Below are 24998 nucleotides of genomic sequence, written 5' to 3' on the forward strand. Positions count from 1 at the left end.
CCTTCTTCCTAATGAAGACTGAAGAGGATAATTGGGCATCAACATCTATTTATCAACAAATCATTTTGAGATTTCTTGATATGAAAGTGGTAATGCCATTTCATATAGTTTGGAATTTTAGTTTGATCAAGAATATAAAATGTAATTTTTAAAATCATGAAGAAAAAAAAAAGAATTAATTTTTCTAAAATAATAATATCAAAAAGGCAAAGAGAAATTAAAATTTTTAGGGGCTGAGTTGATCTGGATCTTAAAATATAGGCCCGAGTCCGGCCATATAAAAGATAGTCAGTGTTGTAACTAAAGCAGGCAAAATGGCGGCTTCACTTGGTTTGCACTGCCACCACTACCATGTTGCAGCAGCAGCAGCTAATCCACTACGCAAAGCCGCAAAGCAAGCTCTATCTTCTCTAATACTGAAATCTTCAAAGCCTCATCATCACCATAGTTGTTGCTATAATAGTGATAGTGTTGGTGCCAAAGAAATTAGAAGCCCTGACTTGGTTGCTTTGGAGTATGCTGACCTTAATCTTTTTGATAAAATTTCTGGGGTAAGAAAAACATTCTTCTTTTACCCTTTAACGCTCATATACCAGAATATGCTGTTTAAGGAGTTGTTATGGCAGGAATTGGGTCATGTAAGAATCAGGCAACATGTAAATCCTTTGAGTTCCTCTTTCTCTGTGAGTAATTAGAACTTGTTCATTTTTATGTTTTGGCTTTAATTCTTGTAAAATCACCCTTTGGGTATTCTCTCTTTATAATTACTATTGCTGGATATATGATTTTGGTAGGTGCCTGCACAAGTGCCTGATTGGAAGGAAGTTTTCAGGGACCCTACATTGCCACTCATGGTTGATATTGGAAGTGGTATGTCCTCCTTTATCTTGTAATGTGCTGGTAATTATTGCTAATTAGCATTGGCATTGTAACTTAATTTTTCATTGGCTAATCTAAGCAAGGACAATTTTTGGAAATGGATATTTTCTTGGTCGTAAGAGAAGGAACAAGAAATATCATTTAGTGATCCTTATCTTCAGTTGCAGAACATTAGTGTATGAAGTATTAAACCATATGAATCGTAATTGGTGTGAAAAAGTCAATGGGATATATGGTGTGGCTGGAACACTGGGGTATTCATTGAAGAGAATATATGTTCATTTTGCTGTTATGAAATGGTGAAAAATGCAATTTGTCTCATACTTCCGTGAATTCTATTTTTGAAATGGTAAGAATTCAATTTGGATGCAAGAACATTAGACAGGCATGGAAATAATTTGGAAAATAAGGCCTTTGGTAGGCTACAATGGTTATATTTATTATGAAGGCTCATGCAAGTACATTTACCATTCATATTGTTGATTCTCTGCTATTCTAATCTTGATTTGCCAATTTTATCTGACTTGTTGCGGAAATGAGTCTTGAAGCCATTTGGAGTACATAAATGATAAAACTGAGTAATTTCACAAGAGTTCAAAACTGTGGAGGAAGACATAATCTGATGGTGGAAAATGTCTGGGTGTAAGAGTAGACTTTGGTAGTTGGGGTTTTCTTTCTGCTCCTTTTCCTCCCCTATGTTGGGAGTCAATAAAAAGGTCAAATTTTTGGTCGATTGATGAAAGTGTGAGGCTCTAGGGAAGCATGCGAAAGAACTCTTAAATAAATAACTTTAGGTGAACCATGCACCTTTCCCTTTCTCTTTGAAATTTAATCATCTTACCTGGCTCAGACTTTGATAGCAGAAAAACTTGAAAGGTAGTGTCCTAGTTTGTGAAACTATTTAGAACTTTTTAGGAACATCAAATCTAAGTTAATCTTGATGATATTTTAAATGCTTCATTGTGGACATATGGGCGGTCCTGTACTCGTGTTGTTAGGTCCAGATGAAGCTGGCTGTATACTTTTAGCTTCATTCCTTCCTTCCTTCCTCTCTATTCAACATCAGGTTGGGTATATGTGACCCTTATAATCACATTTTAACACCCTGGTGTATTCAGTACCTTAATAAGAAAAGAACCACTCAATAGTTCTCTGAGATGGCATCCCACAGTAGTTAGTTGATACCATGTCTTTTCAAAGATTGACTTAGAATGCAGGTTACACTATGCAATATCCAGATTGTTTCAATTGGGAAACAACTTTATCAGAATTGTATGAAATCTAATCAAGGTAATGCTTTTTTAGCTTGGAGGTCGCTTTGGACTAGGTGAAAACTTGTTCTGCCTTTATAACACAGCCTTCTTGCTTCTGAAAAGCAATCACATTTTTCCTAGATTTTTTAACCCCTGTGAAACTTTTATTTCTGAATGTTCAATCCTTCAATTCATTCTTTTGGCAGTCATTTAGTTATAAGAATTGGTTTGATGGAGGTAGATTAGATGCTTCTGGAGTTTAAAGATAAGAATAAGAACAAAAAGACAGTAACGAAGAAAAAGAAATTATGATAGGATTAGTAGGGCCATGTGTCCCCTTCCTATACAGTATAAATATAAAGGAATGTGATCAGGATATACCTACAACAATAGAATAATTATCCTAGGAGTTTATGAACCTGATTGACAAGGCCAAGCTTGAAAAGAAATCTGCAAAGAAACCCGAAAGCATCTCATATGAAGCCTGGAGTTACTGTTTTTTTGTTTAAATTATTTTCCTAGTTAATTTTGAATTTTAATTATTTGTTTCCTACTTAATATAGAACTTTTAATTTAATTTATATTTTATTATTTATGAATCCTAATGTTAGATGAATTCTATTAATCAGAAGTCATTTTCTATAAAAGATTTTAGTTTTAATTAGGAATTATTTCTTATAAAGGATTTTAGGACTAATATAAATAAGTATGTCTAATTTATTTTATGGAGATGAAAGACTATCATTCAAATTTAATAAAATACCATAGAATTTTCTCTAGATTTCTCTACAGTTAGGTCTATAACTTTAGAGATTGAGAATCCTAGTTTTATCTTCGTTATACACTGCGTCAGGTGGTATCAGAGCAGGATAACATCCAGATTGATGGCGAACCGTGAAGAGAATCGTGGAGTAGTTGATGACAACTATTTTCATGACAGTGATCAGGGGATGGAGGTTGCTTGAGATTAGCTAGATTGCCATTTAGTAGTGATAACAACTTTAGAGGGTAGAGTGCAAACTGAGTTTGGCGACATCAACGCCAAATTTGATGACTTTACAACTAGGTTTAAGGCACTAGGGTTGCTCGCAAACAAGAACTGAGAAAGAAGAGAGGCATGCGTTGGGGATGATGCCCGCCCTATCTTTAAACCAGTTTATGCAAATCCTCGTGGTCAGTATCACCACGGGTATTCATCTGATGAAAAAGATCTATTTTCGCTGATGAGAGGCACATACATGAATCGTAAAGAGAAGAAAAACATGTTTGGAGACTTACCTCGGGATCAACCTTACGTTAGGTCTATTCCTAAAATTCCATTTAGACAACCATATATCTATGTGAAGGGTGTTGGTGAAGATGAACTTGATGGAGACCATGAGACAAGTGGGAATGAACAACAAGTCGATTTCATTAGAACATAAAGTATAACATCAAATATGAGTTTTTTTTTGTTATACACGTACCATAAATTAAATTTTAATGTTCATAGTCAAAGACATGCAACTTCGTGAAGTTAGCTACAATATTATATTCAAAGTATTTGTTCATTTGAGGTGGAAGAGTTCAATTTTTGATAGATAATTCGAGGATGAGTTTTTCTCAAGTGGGGGAGATTGGCGTAAAACAATTATCCCCGAAGTTTATGAACTAGATTGACAAGGCCAAGCTTGAAAAGAAGGTCGCAAAGAAACTCGAAAGCATCCCATACTTGTAAGCATCTCATATGAAGCTTGAAGTTATTGTTTTCCTGTTTTAATTATTTTTCTAATTAATTTTGGATTTTAATTATTTGTTTCCTACTCAGTTTAGAACTTTTAATTTAATTGGTATTTTACTATTTAGGAATTCCAATACTAAATAGATTCTATTAATTAGGTAAGTTTTAATTAAGAATCCTTTCTTGTAAAGGATTTTAGTTTTAATTATGGATGTCTAGATTATTATATGGAGATAAAAGATTATTATTTAGATTTAATAAAATACCAGAGAATTTTCTCTAGATTTCTCTGCAGTTAAGTCTATAACTTTAGGACTTGAGAATCCTAGTTTTATCTTTGCTATATACTTTGTCAAATTTTGCATGAATTGGTTGCTTCCAAGTCCATTCCAGACATTTGTACTAGGCAATCTCTTAATGTATACTGGACACTGGAAAGTTTTCCTGCACTCCATGCTGAAGCGGAAGGAAAACATTAGTTGCTATTTTCTAGTACTTGCTCCTCTTTTTAAATGATAGTCTTGGCCTTCAGAATATGGTGGATGTATTATCATTAATATTCTTATTTGTTATTACTGTTAGTCATAATACTGGTAGTCATAATACAAAAGACAAGTAGAATACATCTGTTTCAATATGTATATACCTAACAGCTAAGTAAAATTCCCAGGGAGTGGCAGATTTCTCATTTGGCTTGCGAAAAGAAATCCTGATTCAGGAAACTACTTGGGACTTGAAATAAGGCAGAAAGTATGTGAATGAACTCCTTGATGACTTGTAATTCACTCCAGAATTCTTCTGATTATTTGATGTATATTTACTCGTTCTATTTTCTTTTTTTCTCCAAGTATGGCTGCTTGTTCTTATCTGGTAATGCTTTTATCCCTTTTCAGCTGGTCAAGCGTGCGGAATTTTGGGTAAAAGAGCTCGCTCTTACTAACATGTAAGTCTTTTGAAGTTGAAACAGACTTCATGCTTGATAGAGAAGAAAAATTGCAATGATATCTTGTTGGCCATTAATGATGGAATTTGAACTTATTGCAGGCATTTCCTATTTGCAAATGCTACAATCTCTTTCAGACAACTGGTTCTCTCATATCCTGGACCCTTGATGCTAGTCTCAATTTTGGTGAGTGAAATCTTGGCACCGGACCATTCAATACCATGCTAGATGACTTAGTTCAGAGTTGCGCCAAAACAATTATTGACCAATAATTTTATGCAGTGTCCAGACCCTCATTTCAAGAAAAGGCACCATAAAAGAAGGGTTGTGCAGAAAACATTAGTAGATAACATCATCAGTCATTTAGTTCCTGGAGGGAAGGTATTTGTTCTAAATATTCACTCATTTACGTGAAAGGTTAACATCTTAATTGCTTGACATGTAGTTTTCAACATCAATGGTTTTTCCTTTAAAAGGGAAACTGCTTCTTTGTTTCCTTGAAGGAGAACTTGACAATATGTCCTCCCCTCAATAATGTATAAAATTAGAATATTATTTATCCACCACACTCACAACAGTAGAACACCCTGATTTCTGAAAACAAATCAAATACTGTACTGCTATTCTCTTGGGTGACATGGAAGCCAAAATTGCTCAGAGAAAGTATTGATTTAAATTTATAAGCCATTTATGAGGACATTTTTTGATCATTTTTGCTGATGTGAAATGATATCCTTGAAATTGGGTAGGACTTGATCGTAATGATTCTGACTTAATTTTTTAAGTGGTAGATAAAACAGCCAAGGCAGTACTACGTAGTTAGTAATGAAAATGAATTATGCGATCACAAGATTAAAATGTCAACAAATATTGTTTGTTTGTATGTGTGTGTGTCCATTCTTGTCTTATGATCTTGAAGAAAGTTGTTTGTTTGTTTGGGGAGCAAGTGTGGAAAATAAGGGAAAGTGAAGGAAAACGAGAGAGAGAGAGAGACAGTAAGAAAGTTGTTCGCACCTTGTATCTTAGCAAATTGTATTGTTATCACTGTGTGTCTATGTATGTATGCACACACATGCTAGAGCCTAGATTTGTGCACCTGAATCCAGGTTTGTTTTTCTTGGTTTCCTCTGTGCATATTATACAACATGCAATTATTAACAAAATATCTAAAGGCATTTTTACTGTATACTAGGAGGTATTAAGAGGATAAACAACAATGTTTTTTTTTTTTTTTTCTGTCCTTTAAATTTTTTCTGCTATGTTTATTGATTTATTTTTCAATTTTATTATTCTACGTAATGTTTACAGGGAATTAAGCTTAAAAATTTATTTCAATTTTTTTCTAAGTGGTTATCTTAATGTCAAAAGATCATGTCATTGGTAAACAAAACAATTTAGTTTCATTGCTTGAAAAAAAATTTAAAATTCGGGGACCAAAATTTATCAGGAGGCAAATATTACTTTTAATATTATGATAGATTGTTGTTTAGAAAATCGTGTTTGCAATTAAAAAAAATATATTTTCATTGAAATAATTAAGAGATGCATTAATAAGAAAATAAAGTTTAAATTAAAGAAATATATTTTGTCTACATATTTCAAATGCCTTGAATTAAAAAAAAAAATCTTTATTTTTATTATTGCTGGCTTTTATGAAAAAAAAGTACTCCTAATAAAAAAATTATTACATTGTTTTTAAAAAGATTATGACTTTTTTATGATGTATTATCAAATGCTTAATGGATAATTATTTATCAGTACGATATACAGAATTTTTATGATAATTTTCTTATTAATATTGAATGGAAATATAATATTTTTTCTTGATTATAAGCTTTTTATATAGTTTTTTCAAATTAATTGTTCTTTTTTTTTGTAGTTGCAGAAAAATAATTGGTTTATGATTTTTTTTTTATATTAAAGCTTGTTTTCACTATCATAATGAGTTTTTGTTTAAAAAACAATATTAGCAAGTGATCAATAACAAAAATTAAAAGAGAAGGTAAATTCATTCTTTATCCCCTCACAAAAGCATTGCTTTCTGATGATTTGTTTTTATATGTGTAGTTTTTTTTTTAATTTTATAATTTAATATCTGAGTTTAGTGAGAATTAGGTTTTGTATTTTTTTTTATATTTATTTTTTATAAAGTTATTCTAATTTCATGACACGGGTAGCGGGTATGATAGGTTAACCCGAGTTGACAACAATATTTTTTCAATTATTTTTAAAATTATTTTATTCAATTTCATATTTCACCATTGGGTTAATTAAAAATTGAACTTCATAATTTGTTTTTATTTGCTTTCTATGAGATTATCCCGGTCTTATAACTCGAGTCTCAGGTTTAGTCTGTTAATCCTGGTTGACTCAATTTGTTTTTTTTTAATTGTTTTTTTTTCAATTTAATTCTTCAATAGTAAGTTGATTGAGAATTGAACTTAATAATTTCTTTTAATTTATTTTCTATAGGGTTATTCTGGTCTTATGATCTAGGTCGTAGGTTTAGTGGGATAACCTGAGATGACTCTGGTTTTTTTTTTTTTTTTTAATTGATTTTTTTTTAATTTCATCCTTCAACATTGGATTGATTGAGAATTGAGATTCATAATTTGTTTTGATTTTTTTTATATAAAGTTATCATGGTTTCATGACCTGGGTCAGGGGTATGACAGGTTTACCCGGGTTAACCTGGCTCGATCCAATATGCTGTCGTCTTAATATTTTTTTTAAAATTGTCTGTTTTGAATGTTTTTTTAATAAAAATATATTTTTACTGTTCGTTTAATTTATCTTTGGACCCGCGTCGATCAAGTGACATTGAATGAACCCACTCTTTTTTTTAATCCGACTATTAGTATAGCTCAGGTGAATAACCTAGCAGCTACTGATCATCATTTGTCCGACAAGTTCTACTCATCATTGATTTGGAAGTTATATACTCCGGTGGCCTACTCTGTTATGCGTTTCAGTCTATCTACATAGCAATACATCATTTGAAAAGGTATTTCTAAGCAATGACAATTACATATGGAAAATATAGGATCCATTTTGTGGGAAAAGAAGACTCCTTAGACATAATTAATGGTGCTTAAATAAACTATAAACTAAATCAGAAAGGCTTGTACTCATAATTGCTTCCAGTGTTAAACCAGTTCATTTAGATTTTGAATCATATGAGAAAGTGGATCTTTATTTTTTTCATTTTTCTTTTTGAAGGAAAGACATTAGTGGGATAAGTATATTTCACATGAACCATCTTACATCAATCCTGTATCAGAACACTGGTTAGTCACTTATCGAGAAGAGTAATGCTATGAATACTTTCTTGTTCTTATACTTGAGCTTCCCTTTTCACTCGCTCCTTTTCTTAGTTATTGAAAGTTGAACTTCCTGAGCATATAAGATTGGGAAGTAAGTGGAAATGTTGCTAAATCTGTCCATAGATTTACATTAACCTTATCCAAGTAAAGAAAGTCTACCATGCTAGCAGCATTCAAGTTTTTATTCCTATAAAAACTCCACAAATATCAAAGTTCTAGTCATGTGATGGGGTTGCATTTGCTTTTATGATTGAACAGGTTTTCTTGCAGTCTGACGTGCTTGATGTGGCTCTGCACATGAGAAGCCAATTTGATGCGGAGTCGGATGCGCTTCAGCACGTCGATGAACTTGACCCGAGTGTACTCTGTGACAGTGATGGATGGCTACTGGATAATCCAATAGGAATAAGGAGTGAAAGAGAAATCCATGCTGAATTTGAAGGAGCGAAAATTTACAGAAGGTTGTACCAGAAGAGGACATAATTAAGAAGCATGCTGTTTTGACAAATTAGTTAATGTTGGGAAACAGATTGACACAGCAGAAACCATAAATTTAAATTTTTTTAAAGAGTTTTAAGATTTTGTTAGACGGTTATTTAGAGTTTGAGAAAAATTATATAAAGATCAAAATTTTTTATGACTTTAAATAATTATTGTAAGGCTGGGTTGTCGTAAATCATAAATCGACAAAGTGTCAAGCTTTCTTTGTCTGTGTAGTACACAAAATAAAAAGCATAACATTTTATTTATAGAAAAACCTGAAAAACTTCTATAAATGATAAAGTATCAATTTGTCTCATGAATAATATCACTTATATTATTTAGGATAATTTTTAAAATTTATTTAATCAAGTTCTTATTTGATTATTTTTTCAGGTCTAGAATTGTAATCATTTATATTAATTACATTCTAGTCCTTAATTTTTAAAACATATTTACAAACAAATCACACTTGATTAATAATTGTAGTTTGATTTCTAACCAATTATCCTTATGTGCGTGACTATTAAGTTTCTTGATAAGTAAATCATAGTTTTAAATAAAATAGGATTAAATAAATTATTTTATTATCAATTATTGATTTATATTTGAAGATCAAGTATAATGTCTAGCAACGTGTAATGATTCCCTAAATTTTAAGAAAGTCATAAGTGATCTGCTTTAACTTTTCAATAACTAGTTTCTTAGTGTAATTGTTATCTCTTCATCAACAATGTCCTGATTTAGATATATAGTATGAAGTGTGTCTACTTTGTCAAATCATGTTTGTTCTCAGTACCATAGCCATTGATTATTTGAATAAGATTTGAATTTTTTTTTAAATCTCATTTCACCTTGCGCAATACAATCAATACTATTTGAGAGCATATGAAATAATTTTTTTTCTAATTTATATAGGGTGATGAATCCTCTCTTGATTACTCAAATACTTTCATATAGTTCATGATATACTTGGTATATGCTTGTTTGTTAGCTTCGATCATGACAATGTGTAGTAGGATCAAAGCATAACATTCTCTATATAAAATAACTTAGTGATGTCAATTTAAGAATCATTTACACAATTGTCACGTGAGTCTTTCTATAGACAAATGATTTCTCCCTATGAAACTCTTATGTTGGTTAGTTTAGTGTATTTGTCATCTGACAGACACCTATATATTAATTATAGATATCTCTCATACCTCTACTTATGAAAAAGCATGAACTAGGAACATTTAGGAACAATATTTTGATGCAATATGAATCTCATAATTATAACAACTTTATAATTTCATTTGCAAAATATTATTTTCTCAATGACTTTATCTTTACTTTATATTCATTAATCAAATATTAGATGAATATTAAAGATAAATAAAGTCTTTATTAAAAATTAAATATGTTTACATGAACAAAGTCAATGTTATGTGTAACCAACCGATTGACTACAAGATATATACACTAAGTCAATGTTAACAGTTAACAAGGCTTTCCTTGGTTTGGTGGGAATTTTTTAAAGTTAGCTTGGCATCAACTATGTAGTATGGTACCATGTGACGTGAGAACAAATTTGCTAAGCCAATGCCCTTTTCTGAGGAATTGGGAAGAAAAAGGGAAAAAAGTTTATCCATAAAAGAAGATCATCCAAGCAAATTTGTTCCACACCGAATAAGAGATTTCATAGTAAAAACCAGTTAAACTTTATATAATTACTTTTCCTTTTTGTTCATATTCATAGGAAAAAGGGAATTGTGGGTTGGATTATATAGTTTAGTGTCTTAAAACAAAGAGAAATTAGGTTTTTATTGTCAAAATATGTTGTATTGTATTAGATTAGTGAGCAAGGATGTTTAGTTTATTATAATAGAAGCATACAAAACATAAAAGATTGTTTAAGGTAAGTCTAAAGTGCATACAATTTTAAATATATAAACATGCAAAATAAAACTCAAGACAAACATGCATATAATAATAATAAAATATTAGCATGCATACTAAGAATATATTCAAACTTGCAATATATATAAGATCAAAGTTCTAGCATGCATACTAATAATAAAAATAATAATGCTTAAATTAAAACAAAAAATGGTACTTGTTGAAGCTTTTTAAATGAATGAAATTTTTTTTGTCAGTGATGAATTATTTGTCCTTAAAGCTTTATTGTTCCTCACTTATACAATTATGATGTTTGCAATATGTCTCTCAAGATTCTAACAAAACCAATTTAATTTAGATGCACTTTTAAACAAAGTTCTTGAACCAAATAAGAAAAAACTCAAATATCTCTCAACAAAGTATCAAACTAAGCTCTAGATTTGAGAGAGAGAAAAAAAACAAAGCAGAAAAGAGAATGAAAATAAGGGTTCTTTAGTGAAAAAGGTGAAAAAAGTGTGAAAAAAATATAAAATTCTTAAGTTAGAAACCCTTTATTCACTCATCTTCTTATAGTGAATTTTGAAGCTAAAAGGTTGAATAATTCCTATAATTATCAATATTTGATTAGCCAACATAAATCAAGAATTAAATCTATAAAACCAAGGGTTCTTTAAGTAGGAAAACCAAAGGGTTTATTGAGATTAATTTCTTATTCATCTATAATTTATTTAAATCATGTTAACTAAATAAATTTTCAACAATCCCTTATATTAATGGAAATTGTCTCAACAGTTTAAAAATGACTCGTAAACTTGTCTAGAGATATTGATTTGGTATATTACTATATCTGGATAAGTAGCTTTTGGTTTTGAATCTTACTTAGTGAAATACTATCAAATTTACTCGGCTAAATAGTGAATGTGATGTCTTGAATTATTCAATTTTTTATGTAAACCAAGACAATAGGCACATAGTTTTCTACCTAGAGGTTTTCTTTAGTTATCATTGTTGTGTTCATTTTGGCCCTGAACAACTCTCGGATTTATGAGTGCTTTAGAGAATTTAGACTTTATCAAAATTCTCAAAAAAACTACTACATTTCTCACTCATATATGTAATTTTCATTAAGAGTATTCTACTATACTCCACTTAGTGTACCAAGATATAAAAATCATTAAGAGCTCAGATCATCTTTTATCACTTTGCAACTAACAGTTATTTCATCATAGGAATAAGTAGGAAATAATAATTTTCTAGTGCTACTGAGAATGCTATATGACTTAGTCTTCCACTTAAACCTAAATTTTGATATCTCCAATCAATTGGGTATGATTATTATCATTACACTTTTTAATATTTTAAAGGCTTTAACCTATTTTTCTTGATGAATTATACACAATCTTTCTCGAGAAACCTTTGGGCAGTGGATCTGCAATATTTTTCATTAACTTTGCATCGTCAATGGAAATAATTTCATTCGAAAACAAGTGTTTAATAGTATTATCTTTACGACGTGTATGTCTAGACTTATCATTATATATACTACTCTATGCTCTCTAATTGTTGATTGACTATCATTATAAGCACAAATAGTTGACACTGATTTTGACTAATATGGAATATCCTCTAAGAAATTCTGAATCCATTTGACTTTCTTTTCAGCTTATCAAGAGCAATATACTCTTATTCCATCGTTGATTTAGTGATATATATTTGTTTGGAGGATTTCCATGACACAACTGTTACACCAAGTGTGAAGACATATCCACTTATAGATTTCAAATTCTTAGTGTCAGATATCCAATTAACATTACTATACCCTTCTAGTATTGGTGGGACAATATAAATCCATCAGATGTCATTGAAATTTATATTCTTAGTATGACATATGTAACACTCAAGTTTTTCATGTCAAACTTGTTAGTTAATATTTTTTTAATATACTTGATCACGTGATTATTGATGCTCAAAATTAGTGTATCGTTCACATAGAGATACACAATGACATAACATTTATCTATGTTTTTCACCTAAACACATTTATCAACTTCGTTGATTTTGAACTCATTTGACAACATAACCTTGTCAAAATTTTATGTCATTTTTTATGTACTTGTTTCAAACTATATAATGATTTGACAAGCTTACAAACTTTCTTTTCTTGTCCATTGATAACAAACATCTCTGATTGTCTTATGATTTACTTCTGGCAGGAAGATCTACTGGTTCCAATGTATGATTATTCATAATGAATTTAATTTTACTATTGACTGCCTCCTCTCAATAAAAAAATTTCAGACAAGACATTGCTTTGGAGTAGGTTCGAGGTTTATTTTCTAACAAGTATGTTACAAAATCAGGACCAAGTTTTTTGGTTGTTTTTTCTCTTTTTCTCATTCGAAACTCAACTTTATTATCTTCTAATTGATGATGATCATTTGAGCTAACCTCAATTATTCTCTCACGTGAACAATTTTCTTGCACTTCCTTCCGTAGAAACACATCATCAAATAATGTAGCATTTCTTGATTCCATAATAATATTAGAATGAGTATTTTCAATACTTGATTTGTTTACAAGAAATCAACATGCACTATAATTATATGCATATTCGATAATACATAACTCATATTTTTAGGTCATATCTTGACCTTTTTATGATCAGGTATTGTTATCTTTGTAAGACACTCCTACATTTTGAGGTATTTGTATGAAGGCTTTCTATCTTTCTATCATTCATATGGTGTTTTTTTTATATATAGAAAAAATTATAGGGTATTTTGTTAAGTATATAATTGGCAGTTAAAATTCACTCCCTCACAAGGTCTGAGATGCTCTTGAACTTATCAACATGATATTCATCATTTATTTTAATGTTTGGTTTTAATATTTTTATTATGGTGAATAAGAAGCAATAGTTTGGTGGATAATACCATTTCGAAAACTGAATTCATAAGATAGTGCTTCGTATACTCCACCTCTGTCATTTTTTATTATATTTATCTTCGTGTTAAGTTGATTTTCAACTTCATTTTTATGATGTTTAAACATTTTAAGAGCTTCATCTTTGCTTCTAATTAAATAAGTTTAACAATGTCTTGTGTAATTATTTATAAAAGTATTATAATACTTTTTTCTACTTCTTGTTAACACAAACTTTTAAATCATCGATATATAAGTGAATTAAGTTTAGAGGTTCACAACTTCTTTTAATTGCTTGAAAATAAGATTTGTGAATTTTGATTCTACATAAATTTCGCACTTATGATTTTTTAAAAAAATTATTTTTGATAATAATTCATGTTTTATAAACATTTGCATAAAATTATAATTTACATGGCTTAACCTGTCATGTCACACATCACAAGACTCAAGCAAATAAAAAGAGACAATCTTATTATTATTCTATTCAATAGTTATAATGTTCACTACATTTATTTTTAAGAAGTCATCACAAAGATATCTCTTTTCTACAAACATATCACTTTTAGTGAATATAAATTTATCACTCTTAAAAATCATCTTAAAACTATTTCTGCTCAACTATGAGCCAGACACCAAGTTTTTCCTAATATCAGCAGTATGCAGTACATTGTTGAAGGTGAGAAGCTTTCCAAAGATCATTTTTAGTATGACATTTCCAATACCTAGTGCTTTGAAGGTTGATGAGTTCTCCATGTATTGGTTTTATCCATCTACTTCTTTTGTAAGTGGAAAATATCATCTTCTTGGTGCACACATGTTTTGTAGCACAAATAAAAACCCAACATTGCTTAGGATTGTTGATTAGGTTGACTTCAAAAACAATATAAGACAAGTTCATTTCTAAAATTTCTTTAGTTAGGTGATCAACCTCAATGAAATTGACTTGAGAAATCCTTCTTTTAGGGTTTCCAAACTAACCCTTATTTCTGCAATCTTTAGCTAAATGCTCAATTTTGTTATAGATAAAGCATTTGTTATTGAACTTCTTAACAATCTTTTCTCTTTCACAACACACTTCTTCTTTTGATTTTTGTTTTGAGACTTTACCACTTATTCCATAAAATTTTCTTATAGGGCACCAAAAAAGTTGGTTTTTCTTTCGGACAACTTATTACCATCATTTATTCTCAACCTCTAAATGAGGTCTTCAATTCTCATCTCTTTGCGTTTATGCGTGAGATAGTTCTTGAAGTCTTTCTAAGATGGTGATAATTTTTCAATGATTGTAGCCACTTGGAATAACTCACTTAGAGACTCACCTTCAACATATATATCATACAAGATGAGCTAAAACTCTTGAACTTGGCTCATTACGATCCTTGAATCAACCATTTTGAAATCTAAAAATTTGATGACTATGAATTTCTTCACATCGGCATCTTCAACTTTGTAATTTTTATCTAAAGTTTCTCATAGTGCTTTTTCACTCTTGATTTGACTATACACATCGTAAACTATATTATCCAACTCATTCAAGATGTAGTTCTTGCACATGAAATCAATATGATTTCATGTATCCACAACCACCACGGTAGTAGGGTCAGATTTATTTTCTGATGATTTTAGCGCTTCCTTATTCAAGAACCTTTTCAAGTTTAAGGTGATCAAATAGAATAATATTTTTTACTTTTACCTCTCAAAGTTCAATTCATTGAACTTTTCGGGTTTATTACCATGCACCATAAAACGTGATGGTGGGATCCTCACTACCAAAGTAGTAGTTGTTGAAGTAAAACTGGTTGACATAACTAAATCTTAAGTAAAAGAAGTAGAAGACATGATATGATCTGCATAAAAAAAAATAGCCAATAATATTTATAAATAAATATTTTGGCTCCACAATAAGTAATAAAAAAAACCTGTAATAAAGCAACTTAATAAATAAAAATATTTAAACTATGCAAGATAAAACTAACAATCATTCCCTTTTATTGGGTTACTAAGTTGAACCCTATTTCTTTTTTACTGTGATTTATTTAAAAATCACTATTTCACATGTGAATTGTATTATATGTAAAAATCATATCATGTGAATAATACTTTCATCAATTAAGTCTAGGAAAAATTAGAGCGGTCACAAATAGCCCGACTTAAAACCCAATCTCCTTGGACATAACTTTCTAGATTGTATCTATTCATTGCACTAATTTTCTATATAAATGAACATTAACAGATATAAGAATAGTAACCGACCATATAATCATTGAAGTATGAAAAATAATTTTAGAACATAAACTATAACTTTAAAATAAAGATATATAGGCACCAACTAAAATTAAACAAAAAAAAAGGGGGGGATTATAAAAAAAAACCAAAAAATTATAGATTAAAGCATATAAAATTAAAATTAAAATTAAATCTATATGTGAGAATATAGCAAATTAAATGAAAGTTAAATTATAACATAAATTTTAAAGATGTTAAAAAAATCTTTTACAATTAATCTATATTATTATTGTTGTTGTTATTGATTTTTATCCACAAGATAATAACAAAAATTTTATTTATTTAAAGTGGTTCAACAAGTAAGATTATTAAGCTCTCCAGGTTAGACTACTGGGTTGAGTATGTTAACATTATCAAAAAATTGTCAATGACAATGTGTGGGTGGCATATTGTTTTTAAATTTTTTAACATATCCATGTCAAAATTAGCATAAGTTTTCTAAAAAAATCTAATTTTTTTTTTTAAAAAAAGCCAAGTTAAAAATAGAGTGCATTGATGAGATAAAAAAAAAGTTTAAATTTTTTGGATACCTTTCTTACCCTTATTTCAAAACGTCCAATTTTTTTTATGGTTGTTCCAATGACCTATATAAAAATATAATTAATGTTCTTGTAATATAATTAATTAAAGAGTTTTAAAGAGCTCATTGTAATACAAAATTAAATATTTTTATATATATATTTATCCTCCAATTTTTTGACTTGTATTTAATTATTGTTAAATATTCTTTTTAATGTTTTTAGATGCCTTTTCTCCATCTGTTTTGCTTTAAGTTTAGCTCACAACAAGATGATATGTCTGCGCGCTGCCGTGGGCTTATAAAACAAATGCACTTGATAATATTATAATTGTGAACTATCGCTAGATAAGTAATAGAAACTAAAGGTATGATGGAGCAAATATTTCATAACGGAAAAAAAAAGTTATGTTGGTAATCAAAAACTTAGAAACTGAACAAAATAATTTGTAGCAATCTACAGTGTTTTGTGAGGAAAGATACAGTGCTTTCGCCATATGATTTAGCTTTTCTGTTAATAAAAAGCAAAAAAAATTACAAAGCTAAATTCTCTACCAACTTAATATTAAAAAAAAACCAACAAAGATAATTTTGGAAGTAAAAAAACTCATGAGGAAAAACGTTGTAGCAATTGATAATGTTTTGTGAGGAAAACTACAGTGTTTTCCCCAATAAAATAAACTACAACACTTTCCTCGTATGATTTAGCTTTATTGTAATTATAATTCTATCAACTCAATATTTTAAAAAAAAATCGACAAAGATAATTTTGGAAAAAAATCATATGGGAAAACACTGCAACAATTCACAGTGTTTTAAAGAAAAAAATTACAAAGCTAAATTTTTAATTAGCTCAATATTAGAAAATAATCGACAAAGACAATTTTAGAAAAAAAATAACAAAAAAAAACCAAAAAAAGGGGGGAATCATGTTGGAAACACTGTAGCAATTCACAGTGTTTTGTGATGAAAGCTAGTGTTTTTCCACATGATTTAGCCTTATTTGTAATGACTTGTAATTGTAATTCTTAAACAACTCAATATAAAAAAAATAAAATTGACAAAGATAATTTGGAAAAAATTATAAGAAAAAAAAACCTTGTGGAGAGACACTGTAGCAATCCACAATGTTTTGTGAGGAAAACTACAGTGCTTTCCCCACATGATTAAGCTTTATTACAAAGTTAAATTCTAACCAACTCAATATAAAAAAAAATCGACGAAGATAATTTTGGAAAAAAATATTACAAAAAACGAAAACACAAAAGAAATTGGAAAAAAATCATGTGAGGAAAAACTGTATCAATCCATAGTATTTTGTGAGTAAAAACTTGTATTTACTTATAATTGCAATTCTTAACCAGCTTAATATTTAAAAAATAAAATTGACAAAGATAATTTTAGGGAAAAACATAACAAAACAGAAAAGAACCATGTGGAAAAAAATATTGTACCAATCCACAGTAATTTGCAAAGAAAGTTACAATGCTTTTCTCACATATTGTAACTCTAATTTTTAACCAGCTCAATATTAAAAAATGAAATCCAAAAAGATAATTTCAGAGAAAAAAAACATGCGGAGAAACACTGTAGCAATCACCAATGTTTTAAAGAAAAAAATTACAAAACTAAATTCTTAATCAACTCAATATTAAAAAAAAATCGACAAATATAATTTTAAAAAATAAAAATATAAAATAGAAAAACTATGTGGGAAAACACCGCCGCAATCCACAGTATTTTAAATGAAAAAAATTACAAAGTGAAAATTTTAATCAGCTCAATATTAAAAAAAATCGACAAATATAATTTTGAAAAAAAAAACTATGTGGGAAAACAACGCAGCAATCCACAGTATTTTAAAACAAAAAAATTACAAAGCAAAATCTTTAACCAGCTCAATATTTAAAAAGTAAAATCAACAAAAAACAATTTGGAAAAAAAAAAGAAAAAATAAATGCAAAAAACAAACAGAGGAAAGTTGAAAAAAAAATGAAAAAAAAAGGGGAAAAGTTGGAAAAAAAATGAAAAAAAAAGAACAAAAAAAAAAGGAATGCACTGTGAATTATCCACAATGCTTTTGGGTGTGGGGGAACAGTGAACCCCCACACACCATTTAAATGTATGTACTAGTTACATGACCCGCGCGATGTTGTGGATCAATTTTTTTTGCAAAAAAAAATATATAAAAAAGCTAAGATCTAAAAGTGTTATGTTTTTGCAAAGCTATACCCAAAAGTCTTGGGTTTGACTGCAACGCCTAACCTAACAGTAATATTTATAATATTAATAATACCATTAAACTCGCATGACCCAAGTTTAAGTGGGTTTGACTGCAATATCAGACCCAATAGTCTTGGATGTGGGTCTGGCTGCAACGTCGTGTCATAAAAGTGTGATAATTAAATAGATTAATTAAAAAGAAAAAAAAAGAAAAAAACCAACAGGAAGAAAAAAACTAATGAAGGAAAAGAAAAAAAAATCTAAATTAACTGGGTTAACCCTTCAAACCAGGATAATCCGTCAAACCTTGAATTCGTGCCGTGAAAGTTTAATAACTAAATAGAAAATAAAATTTGACGGGTTAACACAGAATTAACTGGGCTAACCTGTCAAACTCGGGATCCATGTCATGAAAGTTTGATAACTAAATAGAAAAAAATTGAACATTAACATTAACAAACTAAATTAAACGAAAAAAATTAATTAAAAAGAAAAAAAAAACAAAAAGACATCATCATTTTCATTGTGGATTGCTTTGTGCAGTTCAGAGTCAAAGGCATAAAAACGACAAAAAAAGCAAAAAAGAAAAACTAAAAGCATCAGTCGATATCTAAATAGAAAAAAATATTAAATAAAAAGAAAAAAATAAAAGAAAAACAACTTATAAGAAGAAAAAAACTAATGAAGAAAAAGAAAAAAATCTAAATTAACTGGGTTAACCCGTCAAACCTGAGATCCGTGTCATGAAAGTCTGATAACTAAATAGAAAAAAATTGAATGTCAACAAACTAAATAAAAATAATAATTAAAAATAAAAAAAGAAGGCATCAACTTTTTCACCGTGGACTGCACTGTGCAGTCCACCGTGAAAGACATAAAAAAAAGCAAAATAAAAAAAAATAAAGGCATCAGCCTTTTTAGTGGACTACATACAATATTAAAAAATGAAATCGGAAGAACAAAATAAACGAGGAAAAAGAAAAAAAATATGAATCAACTAGGTTAACCCGCCAAATCAGGTTAACCCGTCAAACCTGAGATTCGTGTCATGAAAGTGTGATAACTGAATAGAAAAAAAGATTTAATATTAATGAAATAAATAAAAAAAATATTAATTAAAAAGGAAAAAGCAAAGAGAAAAAAAACCTACAGGAAGAAAAAAAATAATTAAGAAAAAAAAATCTGAATTAACTGGGTTAACCCTTCAATCAAGGTTATCCCGTCAAACCTGGTATTCGCGTCATGAAAGTTTGATAACTAAATAGAAAAAAAAATTGACGGGTTAACTCAGAATTAACTGGATTAACCTGTCAAGCCCAAGATACGTATCATGAAAGTCTGATAATTAAATAGAAAGAAATTTAACATTAACAAACTAAACTAAACGAAAAAAATTAATTAAAAAGAAAAAAAGCAAAAAAAAATACGGGTTAACTCGTCAAACCAGGTTAACCCGTCAAACTCGGTATTCGTGGCATGAAAGTCTAATAACTAAATAAAAAAAATTAACATTAACAAACTAAATTAAATAAAAAAAATTCATTAAAAGAAAAAACACAAAGAAAAAAAGCAAAAAAAATATTCCTATAAAGGCATAAAAAAAAAACAGCTTAGCATTTTACCATGGACTCCAAAGTGAAACATGAGCAGTTTTAGTATATGTTACTAGTTACATACCCCGCGCGATGCCGCGGGTCAATTTTTTTTGCATTTCATAAAAAGCTAAGATCTAAAAGTATTAGGTTTTTTTGCAAAGTTATACCCAAGAGTCTTAAGTTTAGTTGCAACGCCTAATCCAATAGTAATATTTATAATATTAATAATAACATTAAACTTGCATAGCCTAAATTTAAGTGGGTTTGACTGCAATACCATACCCAATAGCATTGGACGTGGGTCTAGCTGCAAGGTCGTGTCATAAATGTGTGATGATTAAATAGATTAGTTAAAAAGAAAAAAATAAAGAAAAAAAACCAACATGAAAATAAAAACTAATAAAGAAAAAGAAAAAAAATATGAATTAACTGGGTTAACCCTTCAAACCAGGTTAACTCGTCATACCTTGAATTCGTATCGTGAAAGTTTGATAATTAAAAAGGAAAAAAAACAAACTAATGGGTTAACCCAGAATTAACTGGCCTAACTTGTCAAACCAGGTTAACTTGTCAAACCCGGAATCCGTGTCATGAAAGTTTAATAACTAAATAGAAAAAAAAAATTAACATTAAGAATTTAAATTAAACAAAAAAAATTAATTAGAAAGAAAAAAAACAAAAGGATGAGCCTTTTTACTGTGGACTGTACTGTGCAGTCTACAGTCAAATGCATAAAAACAACAAAAAAAAACTAAAGGCATCGGCCGAGAACTACTTAGAAAAAATTTAATATTAATAAACTAAATTAATTAAATAAAATTAATTAAAAAGAAAAAATAAAAGAAAAAAACCTCTAAGAAAAAAAAAACTAAATAGAAAGAAATTTAACATTAACAAACTAAACTAAACGAAAAAAAAATAATTAAAAAGAAAAAAAAGCAAAAAAAAAAATTCCAGGTTAACTCGTCAAATCAGGTTAACCCGTTAAACCCGGGATCCGTGTCATGAATGTCTGGTAACTAAATAAAAAAAAGTGAACATTAACAAACTAAACTAAACAAAAAAAATTAATAAAAAAAAATTAAAAAAAATCCGGGTTAACTCGTCAAACCATATTAACCCGTTAAACCTAGGATCCATGTCATGAAAGTCTGATAACCAAATAAAAAAAATTTAATATTAAAAAACTAAATTAATAAAAAAAAATTATGAAAATAAAAAACAAAAAAAAAATTGACGGGTCAACCCAGAATTAACTAAGTTCACCTGTGAAACCAGGTTAACCCGTGAAACTCGAGATATGTGTCATGAAAGTCTGATAACTAAATAGAAAGAAATTTAACATTAACAAACTAAAATAAATGAAAAAAATTAATTAAAAAGAAAAAAAGCAAAATAAATATATTTCTGGGTTAACTTGTCAAATCAGGTTAACCTATTAAATCCGGAAAACGTGTCATGAAAGTCTGATAACTAAATAAAAAAAATTTAACATTAATAAACTAAATTAAACAAAAAACTTTTGTTAGAAGAAAAAAAATAAAGAAAGAAGCAAAAAAAAATCTCGAAAGACATAAAAAAACAGCTAAAAAAAATAAGACAACTTAAAAAAAAAAAACCAAAAACGGATCAGTGTTTTACTGTGGACTGCACTGTGCAGTCCACAGTAAAACACTGATCCGTTTTAGTATATGTTACAATTAATTAAAAAGCAAAGAAAAAAAATTCGGGTTAACTCGTCAAATCAGGTTAACCCGTCAAACCCGGGATCCGTGTTATGAAAATTTGGTAACTAAATAAAAAAATTAACATTAACAAACTAAATTAAACAAAAAAAATTCATTAAAAGAAAAATACACAAAAAAAAGCAAAAAAAAACCCATAAAGACATAGAAAACCAAAAAAAAAATAAAAACTGAAAAAAATGGGAAAAAATAAAAACAAATAAAAACAGAAAAAAATGAGAAAAGAAAAACGAGAAAAAAAAGAAGAGGATTGCTCAGCGTTTCACCGTGGACTTGCACAGTGAAACACTGAGCAGTTTTAAATTTTTTTTAATATTAATAATAAAATATTTTTTTACTACTATAAAATATGTTGACAAAAATTACATTATTTGTTTTTCTTACATAAACAAAAAAAAGTCTTAATCCGAACGGCAGTGGACTTCTATATTTCTTGCTTAGATAGACAAGACAGCATGGCCACGTAAAAGAAAAGTTAAGTATATTCCTTTGGAAAGTCTCCTCATACAGACCGTACACGTACCCCTGAGGTTCCACAAGAAAAATAAAAAACCTTCAAGTGGAATCATTTTTCATCATTATCAAAAATAAAAAATAAAAAAGATAAAATAAAGGAAAGGTGGAGCATGGAGCTCGCTCTCTCTCTCTCTTCTTATAATATATAATAATAATATTCTCAACATTTAATTAAAAACTAGATTATATTATTTTTTTAATGTAGAAAAAACTACTCAAATGACAAGCTAAAAGATTTTCTAAAATTCCCCCAAAAGATAAATTAATGTTTTGCTATTTATTTTATAAAAAAGAAATCCAATTTCAGTACTTTTCGACTATTGCTTTTGTAAAAGTTGATTCGATCCCCTCCAATAAAAAAAAGAAAAGAAAAGGAAAAGAACGCATGGTCAAGCGTGGGTGACCATCTCCCACCAAGCACGTGGCTTTACCCGCTAGTTTACAACGCCCTAATTTTATTTTAGGACAGACCTCATGCTAGTCCCCAAAGTATTTACAGTTTCTCAATTGAGTCACCCAACTACCAACTTTATTAATCTGGTCCTCCGTATCTTTGCTCAACCAAATCCTTTTGTTACAACTAGGTTATTGCCCGCGCTATCGCTACGGCTTGGACCTAATATCTTTTTAATGTAACAAGATAATATCTAAATCATCATAAACTTTTCAGTATTGTCATTAAATATCGTACAATGGTTCAAATTTATAAATTAAATTGTTTATAAATTGCCCCGACATGACCTTATCGACTAAATAGGTCTAAAGAAAAAAATAAAGGAAAAACAATGCTAAGTTCACTCCAGTCAACTTGTTAAACCCATGACTTAAATTTTAGACTTTATTGGGTTGAATTAATTTTTTTTTTAGTTTTATTATATGATAAAAATATAAAAATTATCAACCAAATAATATTAAATGATGAAATTTAATAAAAACTCAATATTCAACAATGAAATTAAAAAAAAAACCAATAAAATAAAAAAGTCATGAGCATGAGCATGTTAAAAAAAACCCTGCACATGGGCATGCCAACACACTAAATTTTTTCTATTCATCTAGTTCCTTCTTTAAAAAAGAAACACAAACAACATGTCGTTTGTCACCTAAAATAAAATATTGCCTCTCGAAACCTTGAAACATGGGACCTGCGCCCAATCGGTGTTATGTGTTTACCAATTCAGCTAGGAAACAGATATGTTATCAAATGATTAACAAAATTTATTAATCTATTAATATTTAACTTGACCTCTTAGTTGTTTTTTATAATAATTGGAAAAGAAATTAATTGTTGCACGTGATAGTCATTTGTTTTCTAACTGATCGTAATTTCTCCAAATCTTGAGCGTAAAACGGTAAAAGTGCTCAAATTTCTTCATTTAGCACGTGCGATAACACGTGCGGTAAGTTAAGATTGCTTAATTATACCTTGATTTGTCCTAACTTGTACGAAATCACGTATCAACTGAGATGAGTTTTGATTATACCCCCGCCTAGACTGTCTAGGTGTGTTTGAACATATGATTATAATTATAATTTTTTAAAATTTAAAAATATATTTCTTTTCTAAATTGTCTAGATGTGTTTGAAAATATGATTAAAATTATAATTTTTTAAAATTTAAAAATATATTTTTTAATTTTTTTTTTAATTATTTTGATGTATTAATATTAAAAATAGTCTTATAATTTTTACTAATATGAAATGTATTAGTTTTTATTCTCATATTTTTTACCTCAATAGATTTTTATGTTTAAATTTCAATTACAAAAATTTATTTTCTCATATTTAAGTGTATAAAAATTTAGAAAAGATAGACAAAGTCATCGAAAATAACAATAATAAAAAAAACAAAGAGAGAGAAAACTTCTAGTAAATCATATTATAACTATAATGAATAGGATGTTGATATTAATAAAAATAATTAGAGAAGACAATTAAGGTAGTGAATTATGTAAGCCAGATAACAACTCCTCTAATTACTTTAATTAATAGAAAGATATTGATTAATAAATTTAGTAGTTGAGAAATCACTGTATGGGGACTGACATGAGATTTGTTTGCGTGGAATTATCAGTTATTTTTTAAAAAAAAATTTATTTAAAAATATAATAAAATAGTATTTTTTATATTTTTTAAGAATTATTTTTATATTAATACAATAAAATAAATAAATAAATTTAAACCCGCCGCCAAACACGCATTAAACGTGGAGTTTCCATTTCGTATGCGTGTCGGTTATGTATATGGTTGTGTGTTTCTATCCATCGTAAGAAAATAAAATACGAAAGCACAGACGGAGACACCGAGTAGACGCGTAGGAGCCAAGCAACGAGTACTATTTAATTAATAATTATACTTAACCGATAAGATATATCTAATTTATTTCCACTCTTTTTTAAAAAACAAATCTGTTAATTTGCCCCCTTTTTAAATAATTTGATCAATTGAACCCATTCAGATAAATAAATACATAAAAAATCAAGTTCACCCTGATAAACGAAAATATTTATTTTAAAATTCTACTTTGCTCTCCCATCTCCACATGAAAAATTAAAGAATCCCACCTCGGCTTATTACACTGATTCGATGAAATTCGGGTATTGGACTCAATAGAATGCAAGCGAAAAGAAGGGATTGGATTGGTCAAATATTTACACAGGGATCAAATTGAAAAATGTAGAAAACAATAGGAACGAAAGTTGAGGCAAAGTT

The 24998-nt window shown here is 28.9% G+C and overlaps 1 protein-coding gene across 1 annotated transcript; it reads left to right on the forward strand.

The window, feature by feature from the left end:
• Positions 1–235: 235 nt before the first annotated feature.
• On the forward strand, positions 236–8939 carry LOC18104161 (uncharacterized). The gene is made up of 8 exons (XM_024583722.2): positions 236–551; positions 627–683; positions 795–870; positions 4523–4602; positions 4746–4795; positions 4897–4981; positions 5078–5176; positions 8377–8939. Exons 1-8 carry the CDS (start codon positions 315–317, stop codon positions 8599–8601), a joined length of 909 nt encoding a protein of 302 aa, XP_024439490.2. The 5' UTR covers positions 236–314; the 3' UTR covers positions 8602–8939.
• Positions 8940–24998: the final 16059 nt, after the last annotated feature.

This window comes from Populus trichocarpa, chromosome 13 (assembly GCF_000002775.5).
Source record: "Populus trichocarpa isolate Nisqually-1 chromosome 13, P.trichocarpa_v4.1, whole genome shotgun sequence".
NCBI lineage: Eukaryota > Viridiplantae > Streptophyta > Magnoliopsida > Malpighiales > Salicaceae > Populus > Populus trichocarpa.